The sequence below is a fragment of the Schistocerca americana genome, chromosome 4 (genome assembly GCF_021461395.2).
Source record: "Schistocerca americana isolate TAMUIC-IGC-003095 chromosome 4, iqSchAmer2.1, whole genome shotgun sequence".
Taxonomy (NCBI): domain Eukaryota; kingdom Metazoa; phylum Arthropoda; class Insecta; order Orthoptera; family Acrididae; genus Schistocerca; species Schistocerca americana.
In genome coordinates this window covers 361,938,520-361,959,672 of record NC_060122.1, presented here as the reverse complement: position 1 = coordinate 361,959,672, position 21,153 = coordinate 361,938,520, and the positions used below count along the sequence as shown (strand labels likewise).

At 38.7% G+C, this 21,153-nt stretch overlaps 1 protein-coding gene across 1 annotated transcript in view; it reads left to right on the top strand.

Annotated features, from left to right (window-relative positions):
* Positions 1-21,153, top strand: part of LOC124613482 — a 307,477-nt gene that overhangs the window by 216,205 nt on the left and 70,119 nt on the right. Inside the window, exon 8 of the mRNA XM_047142191.1 lies at positions 3,671-3,866. Within this exon, the coding sequence (XP_046998147.1) occupies positions 3,671-3,866 (196 nt within the window). The remainder of the gene's footprint in view (positions 1-3,670; positions 3,867-21,153) is intronic.

The window sequence follows — 21,153 nt, the reverse complement described above, 5'->3', positions numbered from 1 at the left end:
TCTTGATGCTTTACATATGCTAAGAATTATGATATTAAGCTTTGGCGGCTTAGTAATGGGAAGTTGAAAGTCTTTTTCAGTCGGGTCAAAATAACTTTTATTGACATCACAAAAATTTATTTGCTGTTTGACAGAGATAACAGAGCCCCATGTTTGAAGAAATCTCAGCTAAAATTACTTGCTGAGACTGAGATTAATTTTACTTTGTTATTTCATAGCCAGTATTCAGTAATGCAAATTATGTCTGCATTTAGTTTATACTGGAGGACAATATGGTAATTTTATTCATGAGTAACTGAAAATCAAGGCATAATACAACAAAATCTGGATACTTGGAGACTTTAGTTGAAACAGTTTCTATTCCTTTTTCTAATGGCATTTCTAATTCAGCACTTACCTGAAAGAAATTCCAGTGTCTTTGAGTAAACCAGGAGAAAAGTTATGGGTAACTCAGTTCCATTTGGGTCATTCAGCGGGCTGAGCCATTTGATGCATCACAATATAGCTCCCATGTGTTCACAGATGTAGGTAAGAGGCAGATTGTTTTAAAAATGGATCTATCTTGTTAGAAAAATTTACTCAAAGAAATGAAATTGGTTTTCATGATATCACACTACTAACTTACAAATCTGACATTACCCCACTATTCATATTGCCAATTTTGTGTTGGAAATGAGAACAAAAAAGGAATGTGTTTGTGGTTTAATATCCCAAACAGCTTCTGTATGCTGAGTGCAGCTGCTTTGCATGTCTACAATCGTACAATCACAGTGTCTCTCCTCTCTTCATAGTCTATAGATGGTGATTGTTTTTGCCTACAGCCATTTACACTTTGCAGTTGAAAGCTGTCAAAAGTGCTGCCAAGTATCAGAGATTTCTTTAGCTTGACTCGAGTGTGGGAGTGACATATTAGTAGTAAAGAGTAAACATATTAAAACTTCATACATGATGTGACGTTTTTTCATGCTTCTCAGTGTTTGACATAATACCTCTTCAACTGCGTGTCGTACAGTGGTATATTTGTATAGGTACATTCAGCTGCATATTTGGATACTGTCTGCAAAGCATGTTGTGAATAGATTTAGTAGCAAAGCAGTAATAAATTTAAACATCATGCACAATGTGACAGTTTTTCACACATATCAGTGTTTGACCTCCTATCTCTTGAACTGTGTGTGGTAACATGGTATTAATTTATAGATACATTTAACTACACATATGGATACTGTCTGTGAAATTTATTGTGAATAGATTTAGTATCCCAGAAGTAATACATTTAAAAATCACACATGGTGTGGTAGTTTTTCATGCATCTCATTGTTTGACATCATATGTCCTGAATTATGATAGGCAGGTAGTTCTTACCCTGACAGGGATTGTTGCTAGACACTAAGGGATATCTACACCAAGTTTGATTGAAATTGGTTCATTGCTTTAGGAGGAGATGTGGAAAACCTGCACACATGTTTTTACAATATATATGGATTAATTATTTCAAGAGTGTCTTAGCGTTTTTTAAGTGAAGAGTAAAGAGGGAAATATGCAGCTAACTTGCCAAACAGTGAGTGAATTATATTTTCTTGTGTATTTTCAATTGTTATTGTCATATAGTTCCTGGGTAATGTTGCCCTCTGTTCAGAATACCATATCAGAGATCTGAAGGTGTTAACTTATAAAATACCCAGAATTCATTTCATATTTGGAGCTATATCTTTTCTGCTTTCTTAGTGATTAAATAAATTGCTAGGGGAAAATGGTGAGTGATGTAAAAGTGATTTATGAAAGTGAGATGTAAAAGTTGAGCATACAAGTGAAATCTTAATTTTTTTATCCAGCATCCTTTAAAGTTTTTAGTATGACCTGATAGGTGGACTGCAAGCTTTCATTTACAACTTAAAACATCAGAAAAGATTCATTTTTGGGATCAGTTAAATGTAGTTTGAATAAAACACATTATGAGAGATTATAGGTGCTCTATTCTACTTCTTTAGATCTGCTACACAGTTTTTCCATCTTTGTAGAGTAAGCAGGAATTTATCAGCTGTGTTCTAATTATCATCCTCTTCTCATCTGATTGCCATGTGATTCTTGATAATACTTTTATCTTGTCACACTTTTTGTTTTGTAACAAATTTTTGAGGCTCAGTGTATTACTTACTATAATTATTTAGGAAAGTTTTTGAATAATTTATTGTTGCTCATAGTTAGCTTCTACTTTATTCATTATTGTCAAAGAATTAATTGAATTGATCTGTTGGAAAAGGAGTCACTTTTTTGTCAAATTACGCTTACTGGAGTTAACTGATCTTGTCATTTGGTATAACGGGGGGTCATGTACCATCAAGAGAAGCACTCGATAGAAGGATATTGAATTAGGAAAGGGGCCATGTCTGTGTAAACAAGCCTGTAGTGGAGCTGTTCCAATAAAAAAGAAGAATCTAAACTATGTAAAGAAAATTTTACAGTACATACCTGACAATCAGAAACTATTTTATAACAGTAGCTGCCAGTGGCCAGCAAAGGATGGATAAGATAAATGTGGAGCATATACCCCTTTATGTAAAATGAAGGTGGAGGAGGGAGAGGGGAAAGCAAGTGAGGAAACTGTTGGTGTCAGCTGCATCGGGTCTTCATGCAGAATCAGCAGCGACGATTGCAAATGGGTACCAGACCGGGACATGAACCTGGGATCGTTTGCTTACTAGGTAGTTGTGTTAACCACTATGCCACCCAGACGCAATGTTTATCAAAATTGTGCCAACTGTCTTGGCACAACTCTTGGCCAACCCACATTTCCACATATCTCCACCTATCCGCAGTGTCCGTCCATGTCCTCCGTGTGTGCTACTTTGAGATACCCACGGGAGGTCGAACATTTTTGTGTATCCACACTGAAAGTAGTGAATTCATTCCCTGTTAAGGCAAATCAATTATATGAATATGTTGTGTCTGTTTTTCGGACATGAAAGAATAGACATCACACATTCATATCATACATACCTATGCTGTATTTTACCAGTGGTTGGGTACATTATGAATAAATCTATATGCTCATACCACACTCTTTTATTGCTATAATCAACATGACTAATATAAACTTGCATAACACAATCCCTACACTGTAAGCAGAATGCCAGTTGCCTCATCATCATCATCATCAAGTTCAGAAAGGGGTTATCTCCAGACATTCAAACTTGATTACTGACCACAGTTGATGGCTAGAGTATGTTGTTATGGTGGATATTATTTTACCCTGGAGCCAATTGTTACATGGCAACTCCACAGCATCATGCTTAAACCTATTCTGTAGTAAAATGGTTTTTCTTTTTTCTCTTTCTTGAAATATTTGTTTTGTGGAACATGACCCCTTTTCCAACTCACCAATTCAATTAGAATCATATCAAATCATGTGTAAATATTTCTTTCATGTATTATTACTCATGAATTGTGGCATTTTATTTTCCTTGCCTTGTATTCTTTGGTAAGATATTGTGTGCAATATTGCATCACGCAAAGAACTTTGTTGATGATAAGGATCGTTATGAACAGTGAAAACAGTTTACTTTTTAAAGTATCACAAATCACTGTTGTTAATGGGAAACAGAAATGTGTAACATATATGACTAATTAATAGAATCTTTATTTTGACTGAACCATGCTATTTATCTAGGGTCCTGAGCCTTTATGTGAGAAGAGTTTGTGTTTACAAAGTAAAACTTACAATGAAGACACCAACAAAGCACTTATTTCAGCAATTCACTTGAATAGTGATAAAACTGCATCCAAGTATAGCACTGTTAACAACAAAAAACAGTTACAAGATGTTTCCAATGGTAATTTAAATGGTGCTGTTCTATCTGATACGGGTAAGATAAGTTCTATATCTAAATTTTTCTCTGTATATGACAAATTTTCTGTCTCTTCTCTACGTAGCTAAGAACTATTTTGTTACTTGTGCCTCGCATTGCATAATTGATATTATTAGAAATAGTCAACTAGAATTTCATGTTGTTCATAGGTTCTTCCAACATTGATTGGTAGAAAAATTTATGTTGTGAACTTGAGTTTACCTGCATATAAAATATTCAGACAACTTTCAGGAATGCTGGTGGGTGAAGTCTTTGACAACCACTATTATTTCAACAGGTGCACACTCTTGTCTTTTTCAAATTATAAATGCTACGTGAGAAGGGTACACAAGGAAATTCAAAATCATGTTATACAGAGCACATGAAGAAAGACCCCTCCCCCAACTCACACACACACACACACACACACACACACACACACACACACACACACACAGAGAGAGAGAGAGAGAGAGAGAGAGAGAGAGAGAGAGAGAGAGAGTCTCCCTCTCTCTGAACACTACCTCCTCAGCATGACCAAAGACGACCAATGTGATAGTGAACATTAATCACCAATGAGTGAGGTAGCATTCATTCTGTCCCCGTGTTATTTGACCAGGGAGACAGCAGAATTTAAACAAAAACCACCACCTCTATTTATAAGGTCTCTTGCTAATATAATCTCAAATGCTTCCTTATTTATGCCATCCTAGTAGCTGGAAGTGCGTGCCAGTATCTTATGTGTAGTTGTGTTGTACAGGATAATCAGTGCCAAGGTAATGTTGTGGGATAGCAGATTTTTTAGCTGTTGTAAATTTATATGACACTTATGTACAGTATACCATTCCTCCATGGTTCTGAAAGTCTGACCCGTCTTATTACATGCCACAACTGCAGTGGATATTGTTGATAACCACATGATGCAAAGCAAGATCATCATTATGGGACCTAAAAGGACCTTAATCTTAGATGGAGGTCCAGAAGGTTGCAAAAACACATTCACATCATGCTTCCGCAGAGTACAACCATTCCTGTTGGAAAACTTACCTGTGTAAGGGAAAAAGGCTGTAGACTTTTTGTGGTACCTTGTAATTTTCACCACTCGCCCATTTCATTGTTGGTCGATAGCATAATGAGTATCTGATCTGTCTTTCACTATAACCATTCCAGTGAAAGGTCACTTTTATGTGGGCTAACTCAGCTGACAAACTTTCATTGTCTGAGATGTTGTGGACTCTACAAACCAAGATACAAAGTATCCTTCATACTGAACCAGATGTCGACAGCTATCAGTCTGAAGATATAAGTCAGTGTGAGTTTGCTTCTCATAAATTGCATTTCAGAAATCTTTCTCCTTATCAACATATCAAGGAGGGAAAGGCAGCTATCATTTTCTCACTCTGTCATGTAGCAAATATTCAGTTGGACTAAATTCAGATTTTCTATAAAGCTGTTTAAATTCTCACATCCATGAGTCCAAACAACAAAAGTATTGTCTACATATCTGAAAAGGAGGAGGTTTCAGTGTCCCCCAACTCCAGGGCATGTACCTCAAAATCTCCCACGTACAGTTTGGCAAAAATGGGTGATAAAGAACTCCCTCATCACAACTCCATCTGTCTGTACATAAGAATCAACACATGTCGAAAAAGGTTCCTTAATTCTACATCAAACCTAACCTCAATTGGAGAAGTGTGAATGAAGAGAGAGACCACATCGAAACATAGGAAAAAATCACAGACATTGAAACACAATCCCTCTAATTGATCTAAGAAGTATGCTGAGCTCTTAATGTGATGCACTCACAACCCAACAGATGAATAATGATGTGGAAATGGAAATGGATTAATAATTGCTTGAATAATTGGAAAAACTGATTAAAAAGAATAGTTGAGAAAATCTTGAAGGTAATTTATGAATCTGTGTACAATCTTGGGTGAACTTTAACGGATGCCAATATCAACAGACCTTGAATGTCATTATATTAAAGGTCAATAAACTAATTGCATTATGTATGGTACCATATAATCACCGCAAGCATTGAAGTTGTCAATCTGTCTATAAGTTCTCGAACACAAAAAGCACAATATTTTAAGCATAAGTAAATCGAGTTCAATAGGTGCCTATCAAGTCTGAGTCATTACCTTCACATTAATTCCATTGTGTTTAGTCTTGAGTGTGACAATGTTTATGTAGGGACACTCCTCCAGATATGGTGTTAACTACTCTTGTCTGCACTGAACTTCTTGATCCAGGATCTCAGCGGTGAGTGAAATGATGAACATATAGGATTTGAACTTATTACTGTGCAAATAAATATTCCTTTTCTAATAACTTCTTATAATACTTTTAATGAATGGTTAAAATACACATTTTTAACAATGCTCGTATGATGGGTCCAAGCATACGTCTGTACGCTACCACTTCCTGAAATGAAAGGGTGAAGGTACATGAATTAATAAATTGAAGAGTGAAGAGTGTATTTATTATTTGTTTCATACAGATATTTAATGATGTATCAAAACATTATCCTTGCTACAAAACAACTCATTAATTTACATAAAGAAAAGAAAGAACAATAATATGATTCAGTACAATTGCCCCTCACTGTGCACTGACATCATACGGAGGTGCCCAGTGGTTGAGCTTATTTCCCTTTTTGAGGTTTGATAATCCTGGCCGGTATGGACATAGCCTTTATTTTCGGCCATTGGAGTTATCGTGAATGGTTAGCAATTTATATGGGCATGTCAGCTTATTTTAACACATGCATGTATAAGTTTTCTCACCTAACAAAGTGCATGCTGTAACCATATAGTCCCATTATTGTCAGTTAGCATCTGCACAGTGTTTAGCTTACGAAGTATGCGTGCGCAGCCCTACATCCGTTATCATCACAGTCCATGCTCACATGTCCAGTACGAGGCCAGAGTGTCTGTCGTGCATTTACAGTGGCTTTCACTGCACAAATTTGTGAAGCTTGAGTTCAGCGGCATGATCCTTTGTGAATTCTTTGATGCGGTGACAACTGGTTTCCATATCAGTGGCCCGAGGAATGTATTTCACCTCGCCGCTCTCTCTTATTCAGTGGGGAGACCAGCTGTATGTCTGACATCTGTCAACAAGGTTAGTTCCTTGTTGCTTTTACAGCATTGTTGGGTGCAGAAAGTTCGTGTTAAATGGAGTATTGCCATTTTTAGTTTACGATGCACCCATGCACATATTGATTCAACGCACATACACTTGGCACTTTGCAGCCAAGTTTCGTATGTTTTTGTGCTTTGTTTTTGAGCTCTTTCATGCTGTTGCATATGTAAAGTTTCTTTAGTGTCCTTTCCACATACCGTACACATAACATAATAAAATACAAATACAATTACAAAATACACTTACCCTATTCATTTGCTGACATGCCCTTGTCATCACTCATATACGTTATAATCTGTAACATATTCTCTCCCCTTTTTATATACCCGGTCATTACTTGTCATTTAGTTTTAGTACTACATTTTTTAAGATTTCATTTTCGTTACAATATTCGATTCCAGTTATATGACTACATATTTTACACTCGTTTGGCTACACATGCTTCATGTAACATTCATACAATAATAGATTCTGTTTTCATTTACAGCATAAATTGACATACATTTTATTTCAATTTACAGTGACTTCTTGCTGGAGCATATTTATCAATTCAGAAAAAAAATCAAAGAAGTATACAATAGTCACTTAATAGATACTACGTGCCGTTCAGATAACTACGCATGGCCTCGCCTCTCTAGCAGATCTAATGATTTGGGGGAATAAGGGGGAGGAAGTACAAGAGAAGTTGGACGTATGGGAACGAACAGTACAAGAATATGGGATGAAATTTAGTATAAGGAAGACCAAGATTATTATCACAACAAGAACAAAAGAAAGAGGAACAACTGTAATGACAATTGGTGCGGAATGATTGAGGAGAGCAGAGAGTTTCGAGTACCTAGGAAGCCTGATACAAGAAGATGGAAAAAACAACAGAGAAATAAACGAGTGGGGACTAAAGCAGAAGCATTTCAGAAGAGTGTTAGAAACCTGATATGGAGCAGGGGTATACCCCAAATCAGTGAAAAGATTATATGCTGGTCGTACTATGTCCCGATCCTAACATATGCATCCGAAACCTGGGTTATGAAAGGAAGAGAGAAAAGCAAAGTACACGCTAGTGAGATGAAATTCTTGAGGAACAGTATTGGAGTGACAAATATAGACAGGTTAAGAAATGAGAGGATCAGAGAGTCAATGAAGGTGGAACCATTACAGGAGGAGATAGAGAAATCAAGGTTGAGATGGTATGGTCATGTTAAGTGAATGGAGAAGAGGAGGATACCCAGGAGAATACACAAGGTGAAGCTGGAAGGAAAGAGACCAAGAGGAAGACAGAGAGACAGATGGCTGAAAGCAGTGGAGGAATGCATCCAGAAGAAAGGAAAAGACTGGAGCAAGGTGAAGCTGGAGACATTGTGGCTACACGGAAGATGATGGAGAGGCCTATGTTCCAAACAGACCCAACTAGAGGCTGGAAACTGTCCAAGATGATGATGAACAAATGTGCATAAAATTTCAATATAATTCAGGTGTTTGATGCTTTCATGGGTAGTCAACACTCTCTGTAGTTAGATTTCGACCCCTTGATTATTTGATAGTACTCAGCCTTACTTCAGCATTGTGATACGTGAAGTAATGCTACTGTTTTCTTCTTCACATACTGTCACACTATCACATTCATACATATCATAAACTTACAACTATATTTACTTGTGGGGCGGTCCTTTCTTATGTTTATATGGTACCTAACATTCTACAAGCATTTATCTTTCTTCACTTTAGGACGTGTCAATGCATCGTTCTGTGGAAGAAAAAACTTAATACTAATGTAAAAACTAAATCTTCCAAGACAAGTGTACAGTGGCTTGATGGCTACTAATACTCTCTTCCTATATTCAACCATGTATTCATTTATTTCAGTGTGCAGTCATATTATCACAAAACTTATTTTGTGTCATGTGTGTGTCTCTACCTACCTTATAAATCTGGAACATAAGGTGTATTAGAGGCGTGGTGCGACCTCTTATTCAGTTTGCCACTTACACCGTGCTTGCTTGTTTACCTTCAGCAAGACTTTTCTCATCTATCAAGTATGACTAGTGCATGCACTTTCAATACTTAAATTTGTAAATATTGTACATACATAGATATAATGTGTATAGTAGCGTAGCTTAAGTAAATATCTCGTAGTGTAGCGCCCCTTTCCTGTGTCGTGTGTATGTAATCCCTAGCTTATCCGTGTGTGTGTGTGTGTGTGTGTGTATGTGTGTGTGTGTGTGTGTGTGTGTGTGTGTGTTGTAGGTAGTCGTAGTATAGACTATCTGTTAATTTTCTGTGTCACTGTTTATTTGATAGGCTTTACAAATGCTAGTATGGGCTGCAGCTCATCAGGTTTGTTTGGCTTGGGCACTCCAACTCTTCCAGCTGTGCCTGTCTGGTGCGCATGCTCTTGTGGTTTGTTGATTAGCTTGCTCCTCAGTGCACATGCACAGCGTCACTCTGATACCACTTGCGTCAAAGTGAGTTGCATATTGCATTGCACGATACTGTGCGTTTCGCAAGTTCATTTAATTGTTTACAACTTGGCTACGCACAAGATCAAGGGTTGTATTCAGAGTATCGCTATCTCTAGACACATAAAAGTAAAATTCTTCCTTTTTACAACCACTCATCTTATCATTTACACATTTGACATATAAGAAAAACTACAAACAAAAATTTTCCTTAACAACTAACAACATATATTCTGGAATGTGCCTTTCCAGCAACCAAAATCTAATATTATTGTACAATATTATGAGAAGGAAAGTTGCTACTCACCATATAGCGGATATGTTGAGTTGCAGATAGAAACAACAAAAAGACTTTCACAATTAAAGCTTTCAATCATTGGGCTTCATCAATAATAGACACACACACACACACACACACACACACACACACACACACACACACACGCAGATGCAACTCACCGAGGACACAGATGAATAGCGCGACTGCAGGGACAGGGACTTATCCTTTGCACGCTTGCTGTGAGACTCACATTCCCAACTGTCCACAATTCTACAGGTGTAATGTACCTTATAGACATTTGCCCATCCACTCATTACTTGCGCACGCTTTGGTGATTCCCGTAAGAGTTTAGGCAAACTGTGCGCATTCGCACAGACGAAGGTCAATGGCTGGGTAGCCTTTAACTATATATGTGAAGACAGTAACTGTTCTCGAAAGAACAGAATGCTGCTGATGACCGTGCAGCTTTTCCCTGGAATAAATGATGACTAACTGAAAACCCTCAGCTGAGGACAGTTGGGAATGTGAGTCTCATGGGAAGCGTGCAAGGGATAAGTCCCTGCAGTCGCGCTATTCATCTGTGTCCTCGGTGGCTCAGATGGATAGAGTGTCTGCCATGTAAGCAGGAGATCCCGGGTTCGAGTCCAGGTCGGGGCACACATTTTCAACTGTCCACATCGTGGTATATCAACAACACCTGTCGGCAGCTGAGGGTTTTCAGTTAGTCATCATTTATTCCAGGGAATAGCTGCACGGTCATCAGCAGCATTCTGTTCTTTCGAGAACAGCTACTGTCTTCACATATATAGTTAAAGGCTACCCAGCCATTGACCTTCGTCTGTGCGAATGTGCACAGGTTGCCTAAACTCTTACGGGAATCACCAAAGCGTGCGCGAGTAATGAGTGGAAGGGCAAATGTCTATAAGGTACATTACATATGTAGAATTGTGGACAGTTGGGAATGTGAGTCTCACGGGAAGCGTGCAAGGGATAAGTCCCTGCAGTTGCGCTATTCATCTGTGTCCTCGGTGGCTCAGATGGATAGAGCATCTGCCATGTAAGCAGGAGATCCCGGGTTCGAGTCCAGGTCGGGGCACACATTTTCAACTGTCCACATCGAGCTATATCAACAACACCTGTCGACAGCTGAGGGTTTTCAGTTAGTCGTCATTTATTCCAGGGAAAAGCTGCACGGTCATCAGCAGTATTCTGTTCTTTTGAGAAAAGTTACTGTCTTCACATATATAGTTAAAGGCTACCCAGCCATTGACCTTCGTCTGTGCGAATGTGCACAGGTTGCCTAAACTCTTACGGGAATCGCCAAAGCGTGCGCGAGTAATGAGTGGATGGACAAATGTCTATAAGGTACATTACATGTGTAGAATTGTGGACAGTTGGGAATGTGAGTCTCACTGGAAGCGTGCAAGGGATAAGTCCCTGCAGTTGCGCTATTCATCTGTATCCTCGGTGGCTCAGATGGATAGAGCGTCTGCCACGTAAGCAGGAGATCCCAGGTTCGAGTCCAGGTTGGGGCACACATTTTCAACTGTCCACATTGAGGTATATCAACAACACCTGTCGGCAGCTGAGGGTTTTCAGTTAGTCATCATTTGTTGTGTTATTTGTGGCATGATTTGTGTCAAATTGTGTCTCACTAGTATTCGCCTTGTCTTTACGAACTGTTTCCTGCTCTTGCGTTTGCAATGTCGTGAGCAAGTAATCAAAGCAATTTTCACTGTTGCACCCTTCAGTTTCACTATTTGAAAAAAAAGTTTCCCGGTGAGAATTGAGAAATTGTCTCATGCAGCATCATAAAAGTGACATCATGATCAGCTATTTTACCAGTGTCATCATTTATTGATAGTGGGAGCAAAAAACTGCTACAGTCATTGGCGCCCGGAATTCACAAGTTGGCCAACATTTTGGCATATTGCATCTTGTAATGAGTTTTCTCCAATGGCTATTTCCTTTGTCTCCATTGTGAATAGTTTTTAACAAAATTATGAATAAAATTTTTCAAAAATGAAATTTTGGCTCTATGGGTACTTTTCAATTAAAGTAATCTTAAGTGCGTATTCACTAATGAAACTGGTTATTATTTGACACAGTCTTATACAATTTAAATGATTTATCTTGCACTTTAATGATGACTTTAATGATTTTCATCTTTCCTGTAGAAATTCACTTTCCGTAAGGGATATTAATTGGAAGGAAAAGAGATTATCTGCTGCCAGAGAGACGGCACCAAGTGTGGCCGTATAAGCATACAGTGTAGCAGATTCCTGCCTTTACCACTGAAATCGGCATTCCCAGCTTGTCTCATTTGTAGGCAGGATTTAATTTTAATGTGCTCCTTCAGTGGTTTTATCATTCCCAATTTCGAGGACATGTAACAAATACAATGAAAGTTTCATTAATTCCTTGTAACAATAATATGAATCATTTATCTCAAAAAATTTTATCTTAACAATTGAAATGTCTGTTCATATTTCACTCGACGCCATCCTTTAAATGGTCGCCATTTAATAGTGTTGTGGAAATGGAGATGAAGTAATAATTGCTTGAATAATTGGAAAAATTGATTGGAAAGAATAGTTGAGAAAATCTTGAAGCTATTTCATGAATTTGTGCACAATCTTGGGTGAACTTTAAGTGATACCAATATCAACAGACCTTCAATATCATTACATTCAAGCTCAATAAACATAATTTGTTTTGCATACTGCTCTTTTCAGTAGTGTGTGCTACCTAATTTGCATTATGTACTGCTCCTTCCTGTAGTGTGTGGTACCAAATAATCACCGCAACCATTGAAATTGTCAGTGTGTCTATAAGTTCTTGAACACTCGAAGAACAATATTTGTAGCATAAATAAACTAAGTTCAATAGGTGCCTATCAAGTCCGAGTCATTACCTTCACATTAATTGCATTGTGTTTAGTCTTGAGTTTAATGTCACTACAAGAACGCTCCTCCAGATATGGCGTTAATTATTCTTGTCTGCACCGAATCTCTTGATATGAGATCTCAGTGAAGAGTGAAATCATGAAAAGGTAGGAATTGAACTTATAAACATGCGAATAAATATTCCTTTTCTAATAACTGTTTATTATACTTTTAATGACTACATATTTTTAATAATGTTGGTTCTATGGATCCAAGCAGACATCTGTACGCCACGATTTCCTGAAACAAAAGGGTAAAGATGAACGAATTAATAAATTGAAGAACATATTTCCTACTTTGTTTTGTACAGATGTTTAACAAGTATCACAACATTATCCTTGCCACAAAACAACTTATTAATTTACTTTTGGTGATGTCTTTGGTTTATAGCTCATTGAGTTTATATGTAGCTTATATAAATAAGAAAAGAAAGAAAAATAATATGATTCAACACAAAACTAGCAAGACGTCTCCTACACAGTATGTTGAAGCACCAGTGTTACTGGTAATGGCCTTGGGGGTTTCAGGGCTGCATATAATCTAAGGGGAACAACAAAAACAAGGATTAAGACCATTGATAGTCTCGTATGACAAGGAACTTTCCTTCACGAGGTTGACAGTCTTCCTCTCAACTCTTTTTGTTGGTTCAGCACTGAGCCTGCAACATGCTAGTGCAGATAGTCAACAGTGCATATTTTGAACATAATATTGCAGGTCCAACACAACTGTAGTATTGCTCTTATCAACTGGGAAAATGATATCAGGATCCACCATGAGTGAAAAATGCAAAGCAGCCATTTCAGCTGCTGTTATATTACACTAGTGTGAACATCCCCCACTCAACACTCCACATGCTCCTTTTGTAACCTCCTCAGCTACATCAGGAGGTAGTGTAAAAACAGCCTGTTCTACATCTATACTATGACATGAAGACATGTCATTGTTTAAATTTTGTTACCAAAAATCTCAAAACATTCTTGACTGATTTATTTCAGATTTTTACATGATACTGTAATAAATGTTCAGAAGGGCATAGTCTTACATATTTTTTTTATATGCAGGGTAAAAAGGGGAAGCCTTGCTAACAAAAATCTCGAAAAGTTCTTGAACGAAGTACTTCAAATTTTTACAGGATTCTTTAATAAACTTTTGGACGATCATATGGTACATATCCATTTAATATACAGAGTGATTCAGGAGGAATGTCACACAATTTGTGGGTTGATTCTTCATGTGTAAATAAACTGAAAAACTCCTATAAACATGTGTCTGATTTTTGATCATTACGGAACTGAGCAGTTTGAAAACTACTCACATCCACGAATGATTATGAAGGCAAGTGTGAATATTACTTACCAAAATGCTGTGTAGGTGCTGTTGTGGACAGAATAATGGTTGGACCGATGACTGATTCATCCTGCACTAGGTGCTCAAAAAGTCCCCTACCCATCTCAGTTCACTTGTCAGTGCATTGGAGGATGGGTTGTGTTGCACATTGATCATCCTCTCACCAGGCTTTAATGGAGGCAACAGCATCAGTGAGTGACAAGTTCTTCACATGTATCCACCTTCATAGCATGGACATACCCCTAGCCTACCCCGTAAATGAAAGTCTAATGGAGTTAGGTCAGGTGATCTGGCAAACCAGTTAATGGGTCCATCATGGCTAATCCACCATAGAGGAAATGTGTTATTCAGATACTGGGATACTTGTGTGGTACAGTGAATCGATGGTCCATCATGTTACAAGTACATTTGCTGATGTTGCTCTGATGTCATGTCTTCCACAAGTGCAGGGAGATCTTCTATCAGGAAATGTGCATATGCTGTGGGCTATCATTCAGTTTGGCAGGAACACAGACCCTATCACCAGGTTATCAATCATACCACACCAGACCTTCACTGAGAACCTAACTTGGGATCTTGTTTCCATCGTGTTGTGTGGGTTAACATTGCTATGTATGAGAATTACAGGTCTTCATGATACCATTCTAGGTAAATATAGCCTCATCTGTAAATAAAGTGTGTTGCGTGAAGTATCTGTGAACAGCCAACCATTCACAAGATTGCTTTCTGCTTACTAAGGAACTGGGATGCAGATGTTGCACAAGCTGCACTTGGAATGGGTACAAGCCCTCGGAACGTAATGTACGCCACACTCACAGTTACAGAATATTGAGCTGATGGCTAAAGCACCATGTACTGGTGATGGTACTCCATTGTATCATTTCAATAACATCGTTCCTTTCATCATATGATTGGATGGCCTCACATTCTGATATTACGTGTACATTGGGTACTATTCGAGATTCGTGTAATGTTTGAAAAATCCTGGGAAATATCATGGCACAGGGGGTTCGTCTATAGGGAAATGCCTATGGTATTCTGTCACAGTCACGTGGGCACTGCCATTACATTACCCATACACAAACAACATGTCTGCTTAGTGTGCATGGGTGTACATATGTGGGATGTCGGTATTTATGGACACAATGGATTTTCTCAACTAAACAACACTCAAGCACAACACACATATGGCCTCACAACTGCTCATTGATCCAGCCACGATTGTTAACTGAGTACACTTGCAATTACTGTCTCAGTGGGATGTCACAGTGGTGCCATCTGTTGGAGAATCCTCACACCCGTTGTAGGATGAATCAGTCATCTCTTCCACCATTATTCTGTCCACCACAACACCTACACAGTATTTAAGTAATATTCACACTTGTCTTCATGTGTGTAGTCTTCAACCTGCTTCAGTTCTGTAATTATCGAAAATCTGATGTGTGTATGTGTAGTATCACTTCAAAAATTGTGTGTCATTCCTCCTGAATCACCCTGTGTGTGGCCTATAAATATATATAGGGTTTTACAAAAAGGTACGGCCAAACTTTCAGGAAACATTCCTCACACACAAAGAAAGAAAATATGTTATGTGGGCATGTGTCCAGAAACGCTTACTTTCCATGTTAGAGCTCATTTTATTACTTCTCTTCAAATCACATTAATCATGGAATGGGACCACACACCAACAGAACATACCAGCGTGACTTCAAATACTTTGTTACAGGAAATGTTCAAAATGTCCTCCGTTAGCGAGGATACATGCATCCACCCTCCGTCGCATGGAATCCCTGATGCGGCCCTGGAGAATGGCATATTGTATCACTGCCGTCCACAATACGAGCACGAAGAGTCTCTACATTTTGTACCGGGGTTGCATAGACAAGAGCTTTCAAATGCCCCCTTAAATGAAAGTCAAGAGGGTTGAGGTCAGGAGAGCGTGGAGGCCATGGAATTGGTCCGCCTCTACCAATCCATCGGTCACCGAATCTGTTGTTGAGAAGCGTATGAACACTTCGACTGAAATATGCAGGAGCTCCATCGTGCTTGAACCACATGTTGTGTCGTACTTGTAAAGGCACATGTTCTAGCAGCACAGGTAGAGTATCCCGTATGAAATCATGATAATGTGCTCCATTGAGCGTAGGTGGAAGAACATGGGGCCCAATCAATACATCACCAACAACGCCTGCCCAAACGTTCACAGAAAATCTGTGTTGATGACGTGATTGCACAATTGCGTGCGGATTCTCGTCAGCCCACACATGTTGATTGTGAAAATTTACAATTTGATCACATTGGAATGAAGCCTCAAACGTAAAGAGAACATTTGCACTGAAATGAGGATTCATCAGGAAGATCTGCAGCGGATAGGCTCTTGGTGCAGGGAGTGGCAACTCACCCTTAAGATAGACAAATGTAATGTATTGCAAATACATAGAAAGAAGGATCCTTTATTGTATGATTATATGATAGCGGGACAAACACTGGTAGCAGTTACTTCTGTAAAATATCTGGGAGTATGCATGCGGAACGATTTGAAGTGGAATGATCATATAAAATTAATTGTTGGTAAGGTGGGTACCAGGTTGAGATTCATTGGGAGAGTCCTTAGAAAATGTAGTCCATCAACAAAGGAGGTGGCTTACAAAACACTCGTTCGACCTATACTTGAGTATTGCTCATCAGTGTGGGATCCGTACCAGATCGGGTTGACGGAGAAGATAGAGAAGATCCAAAGAAGAGCGGCGCGTTTCGTCACAGGGTTATTTGGTAACTGTGATAGCGTTACGGAGATGTTTAATAAACTCAAGTGGCAGACTCTGCAAGAGAGGCGCTCTGCATCGCGGTGTAGATTGCTCGCTAGGTTTCGAGAGGGTGCGTTTCTGGATGAGGTATCGAATATATTGCTTCCCCCTACTTATACCTCCCGAGGAGATCACGAATGTAAAATTAGAGAGATTAGAGCGCGCATGGAGGCTTTCAGACAGTCGTTCTTCCCGCGAACCATACGCGACTGGAACAAGAAAGGGAGGTAATGACAGTGGCACATAAAGTGCCCTCCGCCACACACCGTTGGGAGGCCAATCAGCTGCTGATAGTGCCTGCACATGCTGCACATGGTACGGAAACAACTGGTTCTCCCGTAGCACTCTCCATACAGTGACGTGGTCAACATTACCTTGTACAGCAACAACTTCTCTGAGGCTGACATTAGGGTTATCGTCAACTGCACGAAGAATTGCCTCGTCCATTGCAGGTGTCCTCGTCGTTCTAGATCTTCCCCAGTCGCGAGTCATCGGCTGGAATGTTCCATGCTCCCTAAGATGCCGATCAATTGCTTCGAATGTCTTCTTGTCAGGACACCTTCGTTCTGGAAATCTGTCTCGATACAAACGTACCACGCCACGGCTATTGCCCTGTGCTAATCCATTCATCAAATGGGCATCTGCCAACTCCGCATTTGTAAACATTGCACTGACTGCAAAACCACGTTCATGATGAACACTAATCTGTTGATGCTATGTACTGATGTGCTTGATGCTAGTACTGTAGAGCAACGAGTCGGATGTCAACACAAGCACCGAAGTCAACATTACCTTCCTTCAATTGGGCCAAGTGGCGGTGAATCAAGGAAGTACAGTACATACTGACGAAACTAAAATGAGCTCTAACATGGAAATTAAGCGTTTCCAGACACATGTCCACATAACATCTTTTCTTTATTTGTGTGTGAGGAATGTTTCCTGAAAGTTTGGCCGTACCTTTTTGTAACACCCTGTATGTATCACAGAACAGGGAATCATTGTTAGCAAAAATCTCATAAAGTTCTTGACAAATTTACTTTAAATTACCAAATAAGCACCAACCAGTCGCAATATCATGTTTTCTTTATTTACTTTTGCAAATCGATTTCAACTGATTAACATCCATCAGCGGTGCTTTCAGCGAATATGTGCCCTGAGTAGTAACACTGTCTTAAGCAGAGGTCAGTCTTTAAATGTTTACATGATACTTAAATAAGCATTTGGAGAAACCTAGATTACATATGCTTAAATATATGTAACTAATTGATAAACCCAGCATTGCCTGTGTATTTATTTTTCCAGTTTTCTATCAGGAACTAAAACAAAAAGAACTTTGTTTCTAGTGAAGTATCAAGATAATTTCATTTCCTTGTAAACATGAAACATCTTTGAAATTATGAAAGAGCCTTACATAGAAATATGCATAACGTACAAATGTATTAGTACGCTATCCAAATTAAGAAACATAATGCTGGACAGTTTCTGTATGCTGGGCACAACTGCTTCATGTGTCGACAACATGATTTTGTAAAAGTCTCTGTGGCAATGTCTCTTCATAGCTCTGTATACGGCTACTGTTTTCATCTACAGCCATTTGCGCTTTGCAGTTCAATGCTGTCAAAAGTGCTGCCAGGTGTCAGGGATTTCCTTAATTTGACTTCACTGTACGAGTGAGTTAGTAGTAAAGAATGAATGTATTAAAACTTCATGCATGATGCAGCAAATTTTCACCCACCTTAGTGTTTGTGATGTCATATCTGTTGAACTATGTGTCATAAAATTTCACATTTGTATAGATGCATTCACTATCATATGTGGATACTATGTGTGAAATATGTTGTGAATAGAGTTTGTAGCAAAGGAGTAATGCTGCACAGAGCAGCCACACAGTTTGAGGCACCAAGTCATGGATAGCACAGCCCCTCCTGCTGGAGGTTCGAGTCCTCCCTCGGGCATGGGCGTGTATCTTGTTCTTAGCATAAGTTAGTTTAAATAGTGTGTAACTCTTGGGACCGATAACCTCAGCAGTTTGGTCCCTTAGGAATTCACGCACACATTAAAAGAGTAATAAATTTAAACATGAATCATGATGCAGTAGTTTTTCACACATCTCAATGTGTATGATGTTATATCCTGTGATCTATGTGTTTTTATTTTATTTTTTATTTACACGTCAAGTTCCGTAGGACCAAATTGAGGAGCAAATCTCCAAGGTCATGGAACGTGTCAGTACATGAACTTACAACATAAAAGTAATAACACATAAAAGTAAATGTTCATGAACCTGAAAAAAAGTCTGTCCATGAGTTTAAGTAAACGCTATCAGCATTACAAAAGAATCAGCTTAATTTTTCAAGGGACTCCACAACAGAATAGAAGGAGTGACCCATGAGGAAACTCTTCAGTTTCGATTTGAAAGCGCGTGGATTACTGCTAAGATTTTTGAATTAGAGTGGCAGCTTATTGAAAATGGATGCAGCAGTATACTGCACACCTTTTTGCACTAGAGTTAAGGAAGTCCGATGAAAATGGAGGTTTGATTTCTGCCGAGTATTAACCGAGTGATAGCTGCTTATTCTTGGGAATAAACTAATATTGGTAACAAGAAATGACAATAAGGAATATACATATTGAGAGGCCAATGTCAAAATACCCAGACTCGTGAACAGAGGTCGACAAGAGGTTCATGAACTCACTCCACTTATTGCCGGAACCGCCCGTTTCTGAGCCAAAAATATCCTTCTAGAATGGGAAGAGTTACCCCAAAACATAATACCATATGACATAAGTGAATGAAAATAAGCAAAGTAGACTAATTTATGTGTCGAAGTATCACTCACTTTTGGATCGTTTGAATAGTAAAAATGGCAGTATTAAGTCTTGGAACAAGATCCTGAACGTGGGCTTTCCACGACAGCTTACTATCTATCTGAACACCTAGAAATTTGAACTGTTCAGTTTCACTAATCATATGCCCATTCTGTAAGATTAAAACGTCAGGTTTTGTTGAATTGTGTATTAGAAACTGTAAAAACTGAGTCTTACTGTGATTTAACATTAGTTTATTTTCTACAAGCCATGAACTGAGGTCATATACTGCACTATTTGAAACAGAGTCAATGTTGCACACAACATCCATTACTACTAAGCTAGTGTCATGAGCAAACAGAAATATTATAGTGTTACCCATAATACTACAGGGCATATCATTTATATAAATAAGGAACAGGAGCAGCCACAACACTGATCCCTGGGGTACCCCCCCCCACACTTGACAGTACCCCACTCAGATCCCACATCACAGCTGTTATCAACGTTGTGAATAATGACCTTTTGCTGCCTGTTGGTAAAGTAAGAGGTGAACGAGCTACCCCCCTTATTCCGTAATGGTCCAACTTCTGGAGCAATATTGTTAGATCAGCACAGTCAAATGCCTCAGTTAAATCAAAGAATACGCCAAGCGTTCGAAACTTTTTGTTTAGCCCATCCAGGAGCAGCCACAACACTGATCCCTGGGGTACCCCCCCCCCCCCCCCCCCCACTTGACAGTACCCCACTCAGATCCCACATCACAGCTGTTATCAACGTTGTGAATAATGACCTTTTGCTGCCTGTTGGTAAAGTAAGAGGTGAACGAGCTACCCCCCTTATTCCGTAATGGTCCAACTTCTGGAGCAATATTGTTAGATCAGCACAGTCAAATGCCTCAGTTAAATCAAAGAATACGCCAAGCGTTCGAAACTTTTTGTTTAGCCCATCCAGTACCTCACAGAGAAAAGTGAATATAGCATTTTTTCAGTTGTTAAACGACTTCTAAAGCCAAACTGTATATTTGATAGCAAATCATTTGATATAAAATGATCAAGTAACCTTACATACACAGCCTTTTTGATAACTTTTGCAAACACTGGTGGCATAGCAATAGGTCTAAAATTATCTACATCATCCCTTTCTCCCTTTTTATAAAGCGGCTTTACTTCTGTGTACTTCAATCACTCAGGAAACTGACCATTCCTAAAGGAAAAATTACAAATATGGCTAAATACAGGGCTAACATTTGCAGCACAGTACTTCAATATTCTGTTAGACACTCCATCATAACCATGAGAGTCCTTAGTCTTCAGTGATTTAATTATTGACTCAATCTTCCTCTTGTCTGTATCACAGAGGAGTATTTCAGACATCTATCTCGGAAAGGCATTTGCTAAGAAATTTATATGATTTCCTGTAGAAACTAAATTTTTATTTAATTCACCAACAATGCTCAGAAAATTATTGTTAAATACTGTACATATATCTGGTTTATCAGTAACAGAAATATTA